The sequence below is a fragment of the Lynx canadensis genome, chromosome A3 (genome assembly GCF_007474595.2).
Source record: "Lynx canadensis isolate LIC74 chromosome A3, mLynCan4.pri.v2, whole genome shotgun sequence".
Classification (NCBI taxonomy): domain Eukaryota; kingdom Metazoa; phylum Chordata; class Mammalia; order Carnivora; family Felidae; genus Lynx; species Lynx canadensis.
The window spans coordinates 29,654,336-29,672,770 of NC_044305.1; the positions used below are offsets into that span (position 1 = coordinate 29,654,336).

Below are 18,435 nucleotides of genomic sequence, written 5' to 3' on the forward strand. Positions count from 1 at the left end.
GTCTCAGTATCCCCCTCTATAAAAAAGGGGACTACACTGCTCCCTTTTAAGGTTGCTGTGAGGGGAAATGAGATAACCTGCACAAAGTGCCTGCCTCATGGTTGTGGGTCCTTATCCCACTGATATCTCACCTGACCTCATTAAAACAGCAACAGATTTCAAGGGAACAAGAGCTGGAAGAAGGACACTAACCCAAGCTTATCTCACAATGACACTATTATTAATATCTTCCTTGAACAGAAGCCCAGTTGCCCCAGCTTGTTTTTTTTTTTAATTTTTTTTTTTCAACGTTTATTTATTTTTGGGACAGAGAGAGACAGAGCATGAACGGGGGAGGGGCAGAGAGAGAGGGAGACACAGAATCGGAAGCAGGCTCCAGGCTCTGAGCCATCAGCCCAGAGCCCGACGCGGGGCTCGAACTCACGGACCGCGAGATCGTGACCTGGCTGAAGTCGGACGCTTAACCGACTGCGCCACCCAGGCGCCCCGCCCCAGCTTGTTAAAAGCACTGACCTAGGATGCAGAGGATCCCATCGGGTTGAGACTTGCTGCTCTGGGTCAAGATGCTCTGAACCTGGCGGAGTCGGCTGCAGCTGCAACAAGAACAGAAACAAGCTCCTGAGTGCCAGCGCATGAAGGCATGAGGAAAAGGAATGACGCTAGGGATGGAAACTGGCCCTTGCCTGGTTTTGGTATCAGAACTGTGACATGACCTGGGAAGTACTCCCTTCTCTTCTGTTTTCTGGAAGAGATTATGCAGAATGTGTCTGAAGCCTAAATCTGAACTGTTGATTACAAACTGGAGAGTCCACGGCTCTGTGGCTCACCAGAGGATGGAGCCAACGCTGGACTGGGACTCAGCAGCTGACCGAGGGCCCTCCAATGACTTCTCATTTTTGAGGATTATCAAAGAAGAGTTACCACACTGATCTGCCCTAACTGTGGTCCTCATTGGTTTGCCAAAAACAAAAATGAAAAACAGTTAAAACCAAAAATTTGGTTTAAGGACCTAAATGAAGCTCTGATTCACCATCACAACTACCCCCAAAGAGAATGTTAGCAAAGGGTACTTGTTCCCGTTTCTGTGCAAGTCTATTCCCGTGGACTTAGGGATATCCCCTCCTCCCAAAGTATAAGGAGAGGCACTCCCAGACATTAATATCACTTCTAAGGACTCCATGCTCTCCATACCAACCTCTCCTCCTTCCTAGTAGTCCCAGAAAAAGGTGCTCAAGACTGATTCTGTTCAAGACTGATCACGTGATCAAGGATCAAACTGATCCTTTCACTAGGTCTCTCCCTGTCACCCCCAGGTTCAGGATGTGCCTCTACTATTCATTCCCTAACACTCCCATTAAATTTTTCCCTACAGTCAGCATATTCCCAGCCTTACCTCATTATTAACTAAGATCCTCCACAAACCAACACTAAGCGTTCCATCTAGGACAATTAGATTTCATTCCCACTCGTTGCTGAATCTGCTCCACTGCATGTCCTATACTCACCCAAGCAACCATATTCAGCCAAACAACACTACTTCTCTTCCCTGAATGCTTTCCCCCGCCCTCTGGATTCTTTCTGATGTTTACACTCCTCAACTCATCCATTCCATGACTTAGCAGTCATTATCACTGTCTTCTGTCAAGATGTTCACATATACCACCTAACATCAAAACCAGAGACAGTACTGCCAAAAAAGAGAGCTACAGACCAATATCATCATGAATATAGCTGTAAAAACCTTTAATAAATGATTAGTAATTAGAATTCAACAACATATAAAAAGAATTATACACCATGACCAAGAGGGGTTTATCCTAGGGATACAAGGCTGGTTCATTATTGATAAATCAGTCAATCATATTAACAGGCTAAAGAAGAAAAAAATCACACAATGATGCAGAAAAATCATTTTCTGCACTAGTTTACAATAAAAGCCCGAATGAACTCTATTTCTGTATTGAAGCAACAAAGACATGGAAACCAAAATTAAAAATACAATGTGACCAAAATATAAATTTAACAAAACATGTATAGGATTTACGTGTTAAAAACTACAAAACAGTAATAAAGGAAACCAAAGAGGATCTAAGTAAATGGAGACACACTGTGTTCATGGATTGGAAAACTCAAGATAATATAAATGTCAATTCTCTCTAAATTAATGTATAGGTTTAACACAATTCCTTCAAAATCCTAGCAAGCTTTTCTGCAGATACAGACAAGATCAATCCAAAACTTACACAGAGAGGCAAAGGAACTAGAATAGCTAAAAAAATTTTGAAGAAGAAAAAATAGGGAGAGGAATCACTCTGATATTAAGAGTTACTACATAGCTAAAGTAATCAAGACTGAGTGGTACTGACTAAGAGAGAGACAGGATCAATGGAACAGAACAGAGTTGCCAGAAATTGCCCTACACAACAGAGCCAGTTAACTTTATTTGATAAAGGTTCAAAAGCAATTCAATGGAAGAAGGATAGTCTTTTCAATAAATGGTGTTAAAGCAAATGGATATCCACAGACAAAAACACGAACCTCAACCTAAATTTTGTACCTTACACAAAAATTAACTCAAGATAAATCACAGATTTAAAATTTTAAATGTGAAATTATAAAATATTTAGAAGGTAACAGAAGAAAATATTCAGAACTTAAAATCTGATGAAATTCTTAGACTTGATACCAAAAGTATAATGCATGAAAGAAAAAAAAATCAATAAATTTGACTTCATCAAAATTGTAAACTTTTGCTTTGTGAAAGACCCTGTTGAGAGAATAAGACAAAGTACAGATTGGCAGAATGTATTTGCATATCGCATATCTGACAAAGTAGAATACATAAAGAACACTCCAACAGTAAAAAAAATTAAAATCCAATTAGAAAATGGGCAAAAGGTATGAAGAAACATTTCCTCAAAGAGGATATAGAGATGGAAGATAAACACCTGAAAACATGTTCTGCATCATTATCTATTAGGGAAATGCAAATTAAAACCACAATGAGATATTACTATGTATCTACTAGAAAAGCTAAAATAACAAACAGTGATAATAGGAAAATGCTGGGAAGGATTCAGAGAAACTGGATCATCCATACATTTCTGAAGGAAATTAACGAAGATACCAATAATGGAAACACATCCATGTTCATGCACTGGAAGACTTCTTATTGTTACACTGTCAATACTACAGAAAGTGATCTACAGATTCAGCATAATCCCTATCAAAACCCTAATGATGTTTTTTGTAGAAATGGAAAAATCTATCCTAAAATTCAAGGGACCCAGAATAGTCAAAAGCATATTGAAATGGACAAAGCTGAAAGACACAATTCCCAATTACAAAAGTAACTACAAAGCTATGGTAATCAAAACAGTGTGGTACTGGCATCAAGATAGACATATTGACAATGGAATAGAACAGAGAACTCAGAAATAAACTCCTTTTGTGACTGGCTTATTTCACTCACTATAATATCCTCATGGTCAAATGATTTTTCACAAGGGTACTAAGACCATGCACTGAGAAAGGACAATTTTTTCAATAAATGGCTTTGGAGACACTGTATATCCACATGCAAAAGAATGAATCTGGACCATTACATCATAAATAAAATTTAACTCAAAACAGAAAAAAAGACCTAAATGTCAACCTGAAACTATAAAACTTTTAGAAGAAAACATATGGGAAAAACCTCATGAAACTGGATTTGGCAACAATTTATTGCTATGACACCAAAAGTACATACAACAAAATAAAAAATATGTAAATTAGATTTTATCAAAATTAAAAACTATGTTCATCAAAGGATACAATCAACAGAGTGAAAAGGCAGCCCGCAGAATGGGAGGAGATATCTGCAAATCACGTATCTGATAAAAGGTTAATATCCAGAATATATAATTCCGAAGGAAATTAAAGAAGACACCAATAACGGAAATACATCCATGCTCATACACTGGAAGACTTCATATTATTAAGCCATATATATAATTCCGGATATTAGCCTCTTACATATAAAGCACTCCTACAATTCAACCATACACATGCAAAAAAAAAAAAAAAAAAAACAACAAAAACATTCAAAATGGGCAAAAGACTTGAATATACATTTCTCCAAAGAAGATACACAAATGGCCAATAAGCACATGAAAAGAAGCTCAACATCACTAATCATAAAGGAAATGCAGATCAAAACCACAAAGAGATACTATTCCCACACAAATTAGGATAGTTACTATTAAAAAGAAAACAACAAGCAAGGATGGTGGGGAAACTGGAACCTTTGGGCATTGTTGGTGGGAACCTAAAACAGTGTAGCCGCCATGGAAAATGATACGACAATTCCTCAAAAATTAAAAATTGAGGGGCAGGGGGAGGGAAAAATGAAAAATAGAATTACCCTGTAATCCAGCAATTTCACTTCTGGGAATACATAGAAAAAAAAATGAAAACAAGGATTTGAAGAAATATTTGTATACCCATGTTCAGAGCAGCATTATTTACTACAGTCGAAAGGTAGAAGCAAATATCTATCAACAGATGAATAAACAAACTCTGCTATATACATACAGTGGAATATTATTCAATCTTAAAAGGAAGGAAATTCTGAGACTTGCTAAAAACATGGATGAACCTTGAGGACATTATAATAATGAAAAATAAGCCATTCATAAAAAGACAAATATCACATGATTCCATTTATGAGATATACTTACTATATTCAAATTTATAGAGACATAAAGTAGAGTGGTAGTGTTGAGCGGGGGGAAAGAGGTGGGGTTACTGTTTAACAGGTACAGAGCTTTATAAGGTGAAAACAATTCTGTGGGTGAATAGTGGGATTATAGCACAACAATATGAATTACTTAATGTTGCTAAATTGTACATTTAAAGATGGTTAAGATGGTAAATTTTGTTATAGTTATTTTACCACAATTAAAAAAAATTGGGGTGCCTGGGTGTCTCAGTCAGTTAAGTGACTGACTTCAGCTCAGGTCATGATCTCACAGTTCTCAAGTTCAAGCCCCACGTTGGGCTCTGTGCTGACAGCTCAGAGCCTAGAGCCTGCTTCGGGTTCTGTGTCTCTGTCTGTGTCTCTCTCTCTCTCTACCCCTCCCCCACTCACTGTCTGTCTGTCTCTCTCTCTCTCAAAAATAAAAAGAAACATTAAAAAAATTTTGTTTTAATTTAAGTTAAAAAAAAGTCAATGTCATATAAAACAAAAAGAACAGAGAGGGAGAATGCTTCTAATGTGAGAGATTAAATAATAATCTAATGTAAAAACCTTAATTTCATAAAAACAAAAACAAAAACAGAGAAAGAGCCATGAGACATCTGAGAAAATTTGATGGTAGTAAGGAATTACTATAAATTTTTTTAGGTGAGATGTTATTGTGGTTATACCTAGAATGCCCCCCCCTTTTTTTTTTTAAAGCAGATACATGAGGAAGTACTTAGAAGTGTCATGATGTCTATAACTCACTTGAAAAGGGTTTAACAGAAAACAAGAATGAGGAAAAGAAAAGAAAAATAAAGATAACATACATGGCAAAATGTTAAAAATTATTGACTCAAAGTGGTGGGTATATCAAGTATTCACTGTACTACTACTCTTTTACCTTTACTGTATTATTTGAACATTTTCTTAATAAAAATCTGGGGATGGAGGTAAGAGGGTCACACGGAGTAACTTTAGGGTTTTTAGAAGTAGCACAACAGAAACTGCAAGATAATCAAGATTAAAGTTAAGAAAGCTTCTTTCCTTGGGAAATTATCTGCCTCTCCCCCACCTTTTCATATTTAATACAAGACCAATCTTGCAATCATTCTCTACACCAATTTCATCAAGTTGGTCCTTTGGCCCATTTCCTAACCCAAATGAACAGCAGTCGACTGACTGCCAAGGGTACCAAGAGCTCTTTGATTTTCAAACTAACAACGAGCCAGTGACAAAAAGCATGAATAGGTCATGTGACCAGGAAACAAATAGCTCCCCAACTACTGCTGTGGAAAGCCAAGACAATACTGAGAACAGGAGCAAAAAGCATTTCTTTTCCACAAGTAGCTTGGCCAAATAAAGTGGAAGCATATAAAATGTAGAAAGACCTTCCTTTTCCCAGAGTAAGACATTTTCCTAATTAGTATCTCTTTTCTTGTCAAATGAGTAAAACTAAATTGTTCTTTCCTCTATACATTTTCCTGCTTCCCAAATTTAATTTTTAACCAGAACATAGCCTATTATTTGTCACTAAACCATTAAACTTGTCACTTATTGAAATACTTACCTATTAAAAAAAACCCCAGTTAAATATAGAGAAAACCACAATCACCCGTATTCCCAGCACCCAGAGTTAGTCTCTATTATTAACATTTTGGCATACTTGCTTTTATTTACCTTAGTACCACATGTAAAATACGTATTATCCTTTTTTTGATGAAAAAAATGGAATATTACAAAAGTAACTAAAATTGTCATTGTTCCTCACCCCCAGAATTCACCACTCATCTTGCTGTATATCCACCAGTCTTTTTTTTAATAGAAACTTTCAAACATATACCAAGTCCGGCAAGAGCACTGCCCTCTAGCTTTTAGGTCTACCTGAGCACAGCTGGCACATCCTGGGTAGATGGCCTGCGGTCACCACTACTTTACAAAGTTCCTCTTTTAGAATACTTGTAGTCTCAGCAGATGCTGAGGTTTATGTCAAATGTGTTATGTCAAAGGTTATGTCAAAAACATAATGAGGTTTATGTCAAATGTGTTATGTCAAAGGTTATGTCAAAAACATAATGAGGTTTATGTCAAATATGCCACTTGTATGCTGTACTTTATTTCTAACTTTCCTTGGATTCAGACTCAAAATCTAGACATGATAGTTGACAAAGTGAAGAAGCCAAGACCCAAACAGAAGCAGTTTACCCAAAATCACAAGGCTGAGTAAAGATGAGCAACCCCAGAACGTGAGCCACCATCAGATACCCTAAGTCTGAACTTTTCCTTTCTGCTACCCCTCAGTGATTTCCTGACAATAAAGTTTGCCACAAAACAGTAATTCTGAATTCTAAAGTCATCTATTTTTCCCATCTTCAGTTTATATGTAACAGTTAATTCACTGGTCACTGCTTTTACAAGTTACCATATACATGGCCAGGTATATTTTCCTGTTTATATTTCATTATCCTGGGTCCCTGGAAGTGAAGGAAAAAAAACCCTGAAAATTTTGTTTTTGCCCATTTTTTCTCCATAAGTTATGTTAACTTTTTTATTTTCAAAATTAAACAATTAATGAATATACTGTCCTTATATTCTGTATGCTTTGTGTTTGGATTGTTTTACAAAGTGAATCCTCACACCAATCTGATTCACCTTATAATAGAAAACTGCTGTGAACAATTTGGTGTGAATCTCTCAGTAACATAGTTTGGGTGAGGCTTTTTTCAGAGGTGGACTGTTTTTACATGAAATCATAACCATGAGATATGTAACTGCTCTGCAACATGCTTTTTTCACTTAACATTATACATTAAGATCTTTCCAAGTTAGTACATAGAACTCAACTGCATTTATTTTTATTTTTTTTTTAACGTTTTATTTATTTTTGAGACAGAGAGAGACACAGCATGAACGGGGGAGGGGCCGAGAGAGAGGGAGACACAGAATCGGAAGCAGGCTCCAGGCTCTGAGCCATCAGCCCAGAGCCCGACGCGGGGCTCGAACTCGCGGACTGCGAGATCGTGACCTGAGCTGAAGTTGGACGCTCAACCAACTGAGCCACCCAGGCGCCCCTCAACTGCATTTTTAAAAGTGCTGTACTGTATTCTTTTTTTTAGCCACTATGAACATTCAGGACATTTGTTATTTTTGCAATAGCAACAATGCTTCAAAGAATAACTATATCCATCTTTGGCATAAGTACAAAAGTTTCTGCAAGGTAGAGACCTAAAAAGTAGCACTGGCAAGTTGAGGTATCTGCATTTAAAATTTTGATAGATCTTGCCAAATTGTTTTCTAAAAAGAGTCACCTACATATACCAGAATACCTGTTCCCCACAACTTTCTAAACCATGTGTTATCACTTTTCAATTAATGTTAATGGTTAGAGTTATTATCATAATTTACATTTTTCCCTAATCACTAGAGAGGCTGTCAAATGTTTTACTGATCATCTATATTTCTTTTTCTATGAATGCCTACTTTTTTTTTTAGGTTTATTTTTGAGACAGAGTGTGCACGTGTGGGGGAGGGGCAGAGAGCGAAAGAGGATCCAACGCAGGCTCTGTGCTGACAGTAGAGAGCTCAATGTGGGCTTGAACTCAAGAACCTTGAGATCATGACCAGAGCCTAAATCAGATGCTCAATCAACCAGCTGAGCCACCCAGTCACCCCTGTGAATGCCCATTCTTGTTCATTACCCATTTTCTGTTTAGTCATGGGGGGTCTGAATAATTTATATATTCCATCATATTTTAAAAATTGTGTTTTGGTCATATGTTGCAAGTATTTTCTCTAAACTTCTAGACTTTGTTTATGGTATCTTTCACACAGGAGCTGTCAAGTTTTACAGAACTAAATCTGCCTAACTCTACTTTTAGGCTTAGGAGTTTTATGTCTTCCTTTTGTGTCTTCCCCACTCACTATTATTTAAAAAAATAATAAAATGCCAATTTTTCCATTTTATTTGTGTGTGTATTTTAAACATTTATCTCTTTATTCCTATGAAATTTGCTTTTTTACTTTTGTGAAGCAGGAATATAACTGTATTTTTCCTCCAAAATATAAATGATTGTCCCAAGACTACATATTATTCCTTTTAATCCTCTGATCTAGAATGACACTTTTAGTGTATGATAAATTATTATATAAAGCTGGATCCACATTTTCAATCTTTATTTGATCTATTTACCTATTCTCACAGAAATAGTACATTTAAAACAATAATCAGTTTTATGTTATTACTTGAACTTTGTTAATAGATTATTTTTATCTGATCTGATTATTTTTATCTGATATTTTTATCTGATAGTGCACGTCCTTCTATCATTGCTTCAAAGAGTCTATAGCTTTTATTGAACATTTTCTCTTTACGATGAATTATAAAATCAGCTTGTCAAGTTCCAGAAAAATTCCCACTGAGAATTTATATTGTGATCATACAATCTGGTCAGCACTAAGCTCCCCACTCAGGAACATGATATATCTCTCCACTCATTCCTCTCCTGTTTTACGTACTTCTGTCAAGTTTTATATTTTTATTTATATAAGTTTTACACATTCCTTATTAGGTTGACTCCTAGATATTTTACAGCTTTTGTTCCCATTTTGAATGTGATCTTGAGTCCACTACCTTTTTCAAACAATTTGATAAACTCTTATTAGTTCTAATAGTTTTACCTGTTACCATAGTTTTCCAAATAGTAAATCATAGCAATTTTATCTCTTTTCAATACTTACAGCTTTTATCCCAACTCATTAATTCTTCACATTTTTTTTAATGTTTTATTTATTTTTGAGAGAGAGAGAGAGCGAGAGTGCGCACACGGGAGGGACAGAGAGAGGGAGACCCAGAATCTGAAGACAGGATCCAGACTCTGAGCTAGCTGTCAGCACAGCCAGACGCAGGCCTGAACCCATGAACCCATGAACCAGGAAATCATGACCTGAGCCGAAGTCGGATGCTTAACCGACTGAGCCACCCAGGTGCCCCAAAAGAAGGTATTGTAGGACTTCTAGGGTTTAAGAAACGTGGCTCTGAGTTAAAGTGGCAATTATTTACCCCCCTTGCAAAACTAGAGACTTGAGGGGGCACCTGGCTGGCTCAGTAGTGCAGCACATGACTCCTGATCTAGGAGTCTTGAGTTTGAGCCCCACGTTGGGTGTAGAGATTACTAAAAAAATAAACTTATGGGTGCCTGGGTGGCTCAGTTGGTTAAGCGTCCGACTTCGGCTCAGGTCATGATCTCACGATTTGTGGGTTCAAGCCCCACATCAGGCTCTGTGCTGACAGCTCAGAGTGTGGAGGCTGCTTTGGATTCTGTCTCCCTCTCTCTCTGCCCTCCCCCCCCCCCCAATAAATAAACATTATAAATAAATAAACTTAAAAAAAAACACAGAATAAAACAACAGCAAAAAACTAGAGACTTGGAAGAAAGGCAAGAAGACAGGATGTGTAGCAACGCAAGAAACGTCATTTCCTACTGGTATCTTTGCTGGAGCAATAACTTACAATGGAAAAAGCAAAGCCAACATTACCACTGTCATGGTCAAAACATGATTAACCACTGACTATAAGTGATATAAACTCAAAGTGATTTACACACTGATAAACTGAGATACACACATAAGATATGAACGAGAAATGCACTGGCATCTTCAACTATCTAAATGACCTTCATTTTCTCCCAGCACTTTGGTGCAGCTCACCAAAGCTGTTAGTAATCCTAAGTAATGTAACTTTCATTCCAGGATGCTACCTCACTGAGGGAGAGACAATCACCTCATCCATATCCATTCTCCCCTTGTTTTTCACTCACAGTACCCCAATTTTATTTGGGGCAAGCAATGGTGCAGTTCCTCTGCTTCTAGGGCTGACCAATGAAACATGCAGAAGCTATCATGTGGAAGTTTCTGGGGAAACTCTCTGAAGAGAAAGAATCAACTTAACTAGGAGAGCTGTCCTTTCTCTTTCCCCTTGCCTGACAGACATGATAGCTGGAGTTCTTCCAGCGATTTTGTGACCATGAAGCCATGGAATCCACTTGCTAAGAATACCAAAATACACAGAAGAGGCCTGGTTCCCTCCCTGATGACTTTATACCAGGACTAGCCTACACTCCTTAGACAAACATCTTTTTTAAGAAAAAATAACCCCCCAAGTTAAGTCATTATTGTTAAGCATCTTTTACCAGCTAGCAAACATAGTTCCTGATAGGCCACATTATCTAAAATGGTTAAAACTGGTGCCCATTTGCAATTCATGTCTACACATATTTCATAAACTAGGGTGTACAAAATACTCCACAAACTAAATTCAAGGACTTCATAAAATGCTACCTACCACACACGGAAAATGTTATCTGGAAATCTGTTCTCATGATACTCTAGTGGAACAACATCTTATTTTCCATTTTCTTCCTCTTCTCTGGCTTTCTCTGAGCATTTCCTCACACAATCTGCTCTTTGTAAAGTCAGTTTCACAAGTCTTCATTCAGAAAGCATCCACAATTATTTTCCCTCACTTCTTTGACAATTAAATGCATGCCAAATCTAAATGCAATGTGGGATCTTTGGATCTTGGAGTAGAAAAAAGACATTAGTGGGAAAACTGGGGAAGCTCAAATAAATAGTCTGGAATACTAAAAGCCAAGTAAACAAAAGTTACTTAGTAAACTAAAGCACTATACCAGGATTTTGATAAATGAAGATGGTTATACATAAGATGTTAACATCAGAGTAAGCTGGATAAGGGCTATATAGGAACACTGTACCATATCTGCAACTCATCTATAAATCTAAAATCATTTCAAAATAAGAAGTTGAAAATAAAAAACATACCAAGTGAGCTGACTTTTCCTCAAACCGGGGCTCAAAATCACAGATAAAACTTTTTTTAGTATTTATTTAAAAAAAAAATTTTTTTAATGTTTATTTTTGAGAAAGAGAAAAAGAGTGTGAGTAGGGGAGGGGCAGAGAGAGAGGGAGACACAGAATCCGAAGCAGGCTCCAGGCTCTGAGCTGTCAGCACAGAGCCCAATGCAGGGCCGAACTCACAAACTATGAGATCATGACCTAAGCCAAAGTTGGACACTTAACCAACTGAGCCACCCAATATTTATTTATTTCCGGGGTGGGGAGGAACAGAGAAAGAGAGAGAGAGAGAGAGAGAGAGAGAGAGAGAGAGAGAGAGAGAGAGAGAATGAGCAGGGGAGGGGCAGAGAGAGAGACAGAATCCCAAGCAGGCTCCACATTCCCAGCACAGAGCCCAACTCAGGCCTAGATCCCATAAACCGTGAAAACATGACCTGAGCCAAAATCAAGAGTCGGATCCTTAACCGACTGAGACACCCACATATAAAATTTTTAAACACCCCAGCTGCAGACTCTGCTTTTTCTGTTCTTTTTCTTTAAACTTTCAGGGCAAAAACAACAATAATTTAAGCTGTGTAACTCTGGAGGGCATCTGCATCTCATTCACTCCCTTCTCTAAAAATTAGAACATCATAGACAAGCCCAAGAGTTAGGAAACATTATCAAGATACTGTGCACTATTAATGCCACAGTATTCACTAAATAAGAGTCCTCAGTACACAGTCACCCTAGACACAAGTAAAAAGACAAATACTCAGACCTCTACCTCTGGGCCAGAAATAAGACAACCATCTTTGCTTCTATAGACACCACACCAAGCCTCCCTGGCCAGCACCTAAGTATAGGAGGTAAAGCTTTGCATTTTCAGATATACAAAGTCATAGCCTTGCTTTGCATTCTGAGTTTCCTTAAGGCAGGATTATGTGTACAATAGTAATTATTACTTCTGTAGATCTGTAAACTACAAGAGTACCATGTGTATTGGCCACTGGCCAATATGTATCACCTGAAGAAGTAACTTGTTTCTGTGAGACTTTACTAAAGTGCACTGTATACAGCATCACTTTGGTAAACCACTTCTCACCATCTAGCTCACATATGATTCTTCATTCTCTGAACACTCCTGAAATTTAACATAGCCCACAGCTTCAACTGTAATTACTCTCTATTCATTCAATAAATAATTCATGCAAGCAATATCTCATAATAGCTTACAACAGCAATTCATATTTAGTGAATGCTGTCTATGTGCCAGACACTGATCTAAGTACCAGGGTAAGCAATGTGGGAAATGGTAATACAAAATGGTCCCAGCCCTTTGGTAATTTCCAGAAGTAACAAAGAAAGCCCTTCCTATGAGTCCCTTATAGAAGATCCCCAGAACAGGAACCCCTTAATCAGACTGCTTAGCTAGAGCACATATTCCAGTGTTTTTTTGTTTGTTTGTTTGTTTGTTTGTTTGTTTGTTTTAAGAGAGAGACAGCGCACCTACGTGTGCATGAAGGGTGGAGAGGGGCAGAATGAGGGGGAGAGAATCCCCAGTAGGCTCCACGCTCAGCGCAGAACTCAACGCGGGGCTCAATCCCATGGCTGTGGGATCATGACCTGAGCTGAAATCGACTTGGATGCTCAACTGACTGAGCCACCCAGGTGCCCCCTGCCAGTGGCTTCTTAATAAAGGGTGCATGGAAGGTCAAACTTTGAGAATTTGCATGTGTGAAATGTCTTCATCCTTCATCTGCCTGAGAGTATAACTGGATACAGAATTCTAGGTAGGAATCCATTTTCCTTCAGAAGGCACTGCTTCTCCATTAGCTTCTAGTTTCCAATTTTGCTACAATACTATGATTCCTGACCCTATCTATGTGATTTGTCTTTATAGTGCTCAAAAATTTCATGATGTTCTACCTTGGCATGGATATTTTTAAATTAGTTGTGCTGGACTAATGGTGAGTCCTTTTAATCTGGAAACTCATGTCTTCTGGTTTTGAGAAAATTAATTAATTAAACTTTTTGCTTTATTTTATTTTGGCTGATTTCTCCATGTCATCCAACAGTAACTACCCGTTATCCCTTCTTCCACTATCCCTTCTTGTTATAAATACCTACAAACCTCTGGGTCATTCAGTTCTCTACATTCCCTAAAGATTTTTAGCTTCTCGATCACCAACCCACCAGCATTTGGGTCCATACACTCACCAAAGATGAACTGTCCATGTACCTATCTAGTGTGAGACCAATGTATCCATTTATGTCCTAGACCCTATTCCCTCTCACCTGCTCAAGGACTTCACCCCTGCAATTTTCCCTTCTCTCTCTCTAATCACCAATTTGCCTCTCTGTATGCCATCATTACTAATCAACTTCAAACATTTTCAGATGGATTATAATGTCTGCCCACCTAAAACCAAAAAGAACTCTAACACTTCCACTCTTCCAACCACAGCCCTATTACTCTGCTCTCTCTTATAGCCACACCCTATTATTTTGCTGTCTGTCATAGCCATACCCATAGGGCTCTGCTCTTCAATCCTTGAAACAACATCATTACGGCTATCTATACTCACTGTCTTCAATTCTTCTCCCATTTTTTCTTAAACCCACTGCACCAAACCTGTTCTTGTCAAGGTCACAGATGACCTCATGTTAACAAATCTAATGGTCTATTCTTAGTCTCACCAGCTCATCAACAGTATCCGTCATTTGACTTTCCATGATTGTCCTGTATTTTTTTCCTATCTCAAAAGTAGGAAGCCACTGTCCATTATGGTTTCCAAACTGGAAACCATTTCTACACTGTCTTTCCTATATGGAATATCCCAGGGCTTGGATGCTGGTCTTCTTCTCTATCTACATTTACTCCCTGGATCTCTACCCAGTCTCATAGATAAAATAAAAATGTGGGAGTCATCAGCATGGTAGTTCCAGTCCCAGTCTTTCTCCTCAACTCCAGATCTAATATCTCCATCTGGATATCTATTAGGCAACTCAAAATGAATAAAGCCAAAACTGAACTCTATTTTCTCTACAAACCTGCTCTAATTCCAGTGTTTCCAGTATAGGTAATGGCAACCTCATCCTTCCAACAGTTGAGCTCAAAACCGACTATGCCTTCCAACATTATTGTTCCTTCAGCCCTTTTTCTTCTCAACACTCTTTATTATGATTTTTGCTATTTCTCTTTCCACTTATAAAGGAGCTCTTTGAGGGCAGGGCCTGCCTTGTCTGAATCCACAACACCTAGCACAGGTGATATGTGTATAAAGACCAGTAAAATTTAAACTAATAAACAAGTCCTGAGCAGGATCAGGTCCCTCTGCAGAAAAAGATTTTTGAAAGAGGAAAGCATATTTCAGCTATTTCCACTGGTTCCTTAGTACAAGTCAAGATAGTTACTTGGTAATAACTCCAAAATCTCAGTGGCTTCAAACAATGAAGGTTTACTACTTGCTCTACATGTCAAACATAGGTTACCTGGAGGTTTGCTCTGGGGTACCAGACTAATGGACAAGCCACCAGCTGAAGCACTAACAGTCACCATAAGAGAGGGAAAGATAGTGGCAAATTACATACCAGAAGCTTTTACCATTTCTGAGCACACTTCACTCATCAAAGACAACTCATAAGGCCATACCCAACTTCAAGGGGGCAAGCAAGTATAATTGCAGCACATGCCCAGGAGGTGGAAGCCAAAAATAGTTGATGGGCAACAATGATGACTACCATATCCTGATAAAGAAGCTTCTAGTTCTAAGTATCATTTTAACTCCTGATCTCTATTCTCCATCTGTGAAAATGAACTCCATTGCTAGAAGAGAACCACACACTTGCAAAGTACTATCTATGGGTCTTTAGGAATGTGACTTCACCAGTTAGGCCTGCCTCTCTCATCAGTCAGGAGTCAGAGTGCAGCAAAGCAGCCAAATATGGGTGACAGGAAAGTGCTAAGCCCATACCTGCCATTCAATGCCCAAAGTCAGGGAAAGGCTTAAATGAGTAAAAAAGCATGTTCAGTTCTGTGGAGGTAGGAAAAAGGGGGGGAACCTTGACTAAATTTCTTTTACCAAAGGTATATAGAACAGCCAGGCCTTGCGGTTCCTTGCACTATCCTTTGTCTGAGGACTAACAAGTTTCACTCAAACCACTTAAGATTCAGAGTTTATGATTAACAACATTAATCTAACATAAAAATACTAATTTAAAAAAATGCTGTGCACTGTCATGCTCCTAGAAACAAGAAAGGCAGCAGTTAGAGATGGATTTCACTGAGAAGCTTTTTTTTTTTTTTTTAACGCTTATTTATTTTTGAGACAGAGAGAGACAGAGCATGAACAGGGGAGGGTCAGAGAGAGAGGGAGACACAGAATCCGAAACAGGCTCCAGGCTCTGAGCTGTCAGCACAGAGCCCGACTCGGGGCTTGAACTCACGAACCGCGAGATCATGACCTGAGCCGAAGTCGGTCGATCAACCGACTGAGCCACCCAGGCGCCCCTCACTGAGAAGCTTTTTTCTCCTAAAAGTTTCAAAGACTCAAGATTCCTAAGCTGAAGATGATCTAGGATCAACCCCACGTCTACACAGAGCTTAGATTTAATGGATGGCTGCTTTAAATTCTAAAGTATTCTGTGCAGGAGTGTCTATCTAGTTTAGCAGGTAGAGCATGCAACTCTTGATCTCAGGGTCACGAGTTCAAGCCCACTGTTCGGAATGGAGCCTACTTAAAAAAAAAAGTTTCCTCCACAGTTTCTATTCTGTACAGAGTTCAAATATTTTCTAACAGTGAAAGTGGCTGCCAGAAATGTTAGGACAGATTGGAGATGGTTACCATAAGCAGCTAAACACTTGGAACACAAGAAATTCCACTGAAGGGCAGAGCAGGAGTTCCAACAATGTCACCTGCCAAATTTGAAGCAAATTAGGACTCCCAAATGCAAATGGGTATCGAGCCCTACCTCCTCCATTCTTTATTCACTCAACAAATGTGCATTAGTTGCTGGGGTGGGGGAAGGAATGCCAGGAAGTAAGAGAGATACAGGATTCTAAGATTTAGTTCTTGCTCTCCGTGAATTTGTTCTTGTTAAAACAAAACAAAAACAAAACAGATTGGCGAGCAAAAAGTTAAAAATACAATGCTTTAAGTACCGTAACAAGAATACAAGAAAAGCCATTTTAACATATAAGTTAACAGCTTCCTTTCAAGGGAACATATTTTCTTTGCTAAACTGCTAAAATACAGAAAAAGGAAAACAAAAAATCGCTCTTCTGATTTAATGACAGTTTAGCAGTCCCAAAGCCCATTCCGCTCTCTCTCCTTTCTTCCCTCTCAACGATCTCGGACGCAAATGCTCCTTCATTCCAATCTCCGTTCTCTGCGGGCGGCCCCATAACAGCTCCATCGCAAACAATGCCCAGACTATCAAGGTCAGCCCCAAAGGCACTGAGAGCAGAAATCGGAAATGGATCTTCCTTTAACGAAAGGGGGCGGGGACCCTCCCCAATATCTCCATACCGAAGCACCCAGAGGCTCGGTCTCTAACCTCAGGGGCTTGGGGGTCTGCCAACTCCTCAGGGGTTGGGGTCCGCTAATTTCGGGAGTTCTGGCCTCTTTTTCCTATTTGTCCGGTTAGTTTTCTCTCCTGCGAGCCTAATGACCTCCACCTTCCCCCAACCTGAGCTCCCTATTGTGGAATGAGGGAGCGTCGCGATGCAGGCTGGGGCATGGGGAGGTGGGGGAATGCGCAATAAGGAAGATGCTGTCAGCGTGTGTATATGCAGGGGGCGGGAGGGGGGCACTCTTTAGGGACGCGGCTGTCAAGGGAAAGGCTCTAGAGAAGACCTACTGTAGAAGAGATTTATACGGAAGTCGTTTCTGGGGGAACCTAATTGGGGGTTATATCCAGGGGAATACTGTGGGGGGGGGTCTCCATAGATAACCTTTTCTGGGGGAAATATTCCAAGGGGAAGGCAAATGAGTTACGCATAGAGAACCCACTGCGGAGGTTCTCCACAGGGAAATCTTTTCTGGGAGAAACCTACGGAGGCGGAGATGTCATAGTAGGGGGTCTCTATAGAGGAGACGCTGTGGAGTTGTCTACAGGGGAGCCATTGTGGGAGCCGCTACACACGGCGCCGTTCCTGGGGAAACGTTTCTCTGGCAGCCGTTTAGGGAAAACCATCTGCAAGGAAGCCATGTCGGACCACGCCCTGCGGCGGGAGGCGTCGCCAGACCCCAACAGTCCGCAACCCCCAGCCCGGCCTCCCCTCTGCGGCATCGGCCCGCGTACCTGACGGAGGGCGACCCGCGGCCGGGGCCGCCGGGGAACCGCCCGCGGAGTAGCCCCAGCCGGTGCGGGGCATACACGTCCATGGCGGCGGAGGAGGACGCTGCGGCTGCGAGGGTCGCTCAGGCCCGCGGGGCAGCTCCAGGCCCGCGGCTGCCGGGCGGGGCGGCTGGGCGTGCCGGGTGGGCGGGGGGCGCGGCGCGCGGGGGGCACGTCGAGGCGGGGGCGGGGCCGGAGGCGCGCACAGAGCGTGGATGGGGGCGTCGGCACCCGCTGGGATGAGGGTGGGCGCACCGCCGCAGGGCCGCGCCCTCCTTAAGCTGCGAGGCGGCCCGGCGGGACGTTGGGAATGCCGGTCCCTACGGTGAGGGCTTCCACGCCAGGGCTCTGCCCAGTCCTCAGATCCCGCATCATGGAGTGGGACTCTACTGCGCCCCCAGCCACGCACACGGACGCGCCCGGGGGCGGGGCCTTACCGCGTCCCGCCCCACTCTGCCGGCTTCGGCCTCCAGCGAAGCCTTCCGCTGTAGCAGCCAGGTCCCGGGGCGCCGCGAGAACCTAAA

General features: G+C 40.5%; 1 protein-coding gene across 1 annotated transcript in view; it reads right to left on the reverse strand.

The window, feature by feature from the left end:
* CA3H20orf194 (chromosome A3 C20orf194 homolog) overlaps positions 1-17,958 on the reverse strand; it is a 130,060-nt gene extending 112,102 nt beyond the window's left edge. The window contains 2 exon segments of the mRNA XM_030311772.1: positions 514-593; positions 17,876-17,958. Of these exon segments, the coding sequence (XP_030167632.1) occupies positions 514-593; positions 17,876-17,958 (163 nt within the window).
* Between the last annotated feature and the right edge of the window lie 477 nt (positions 17,959-18,435).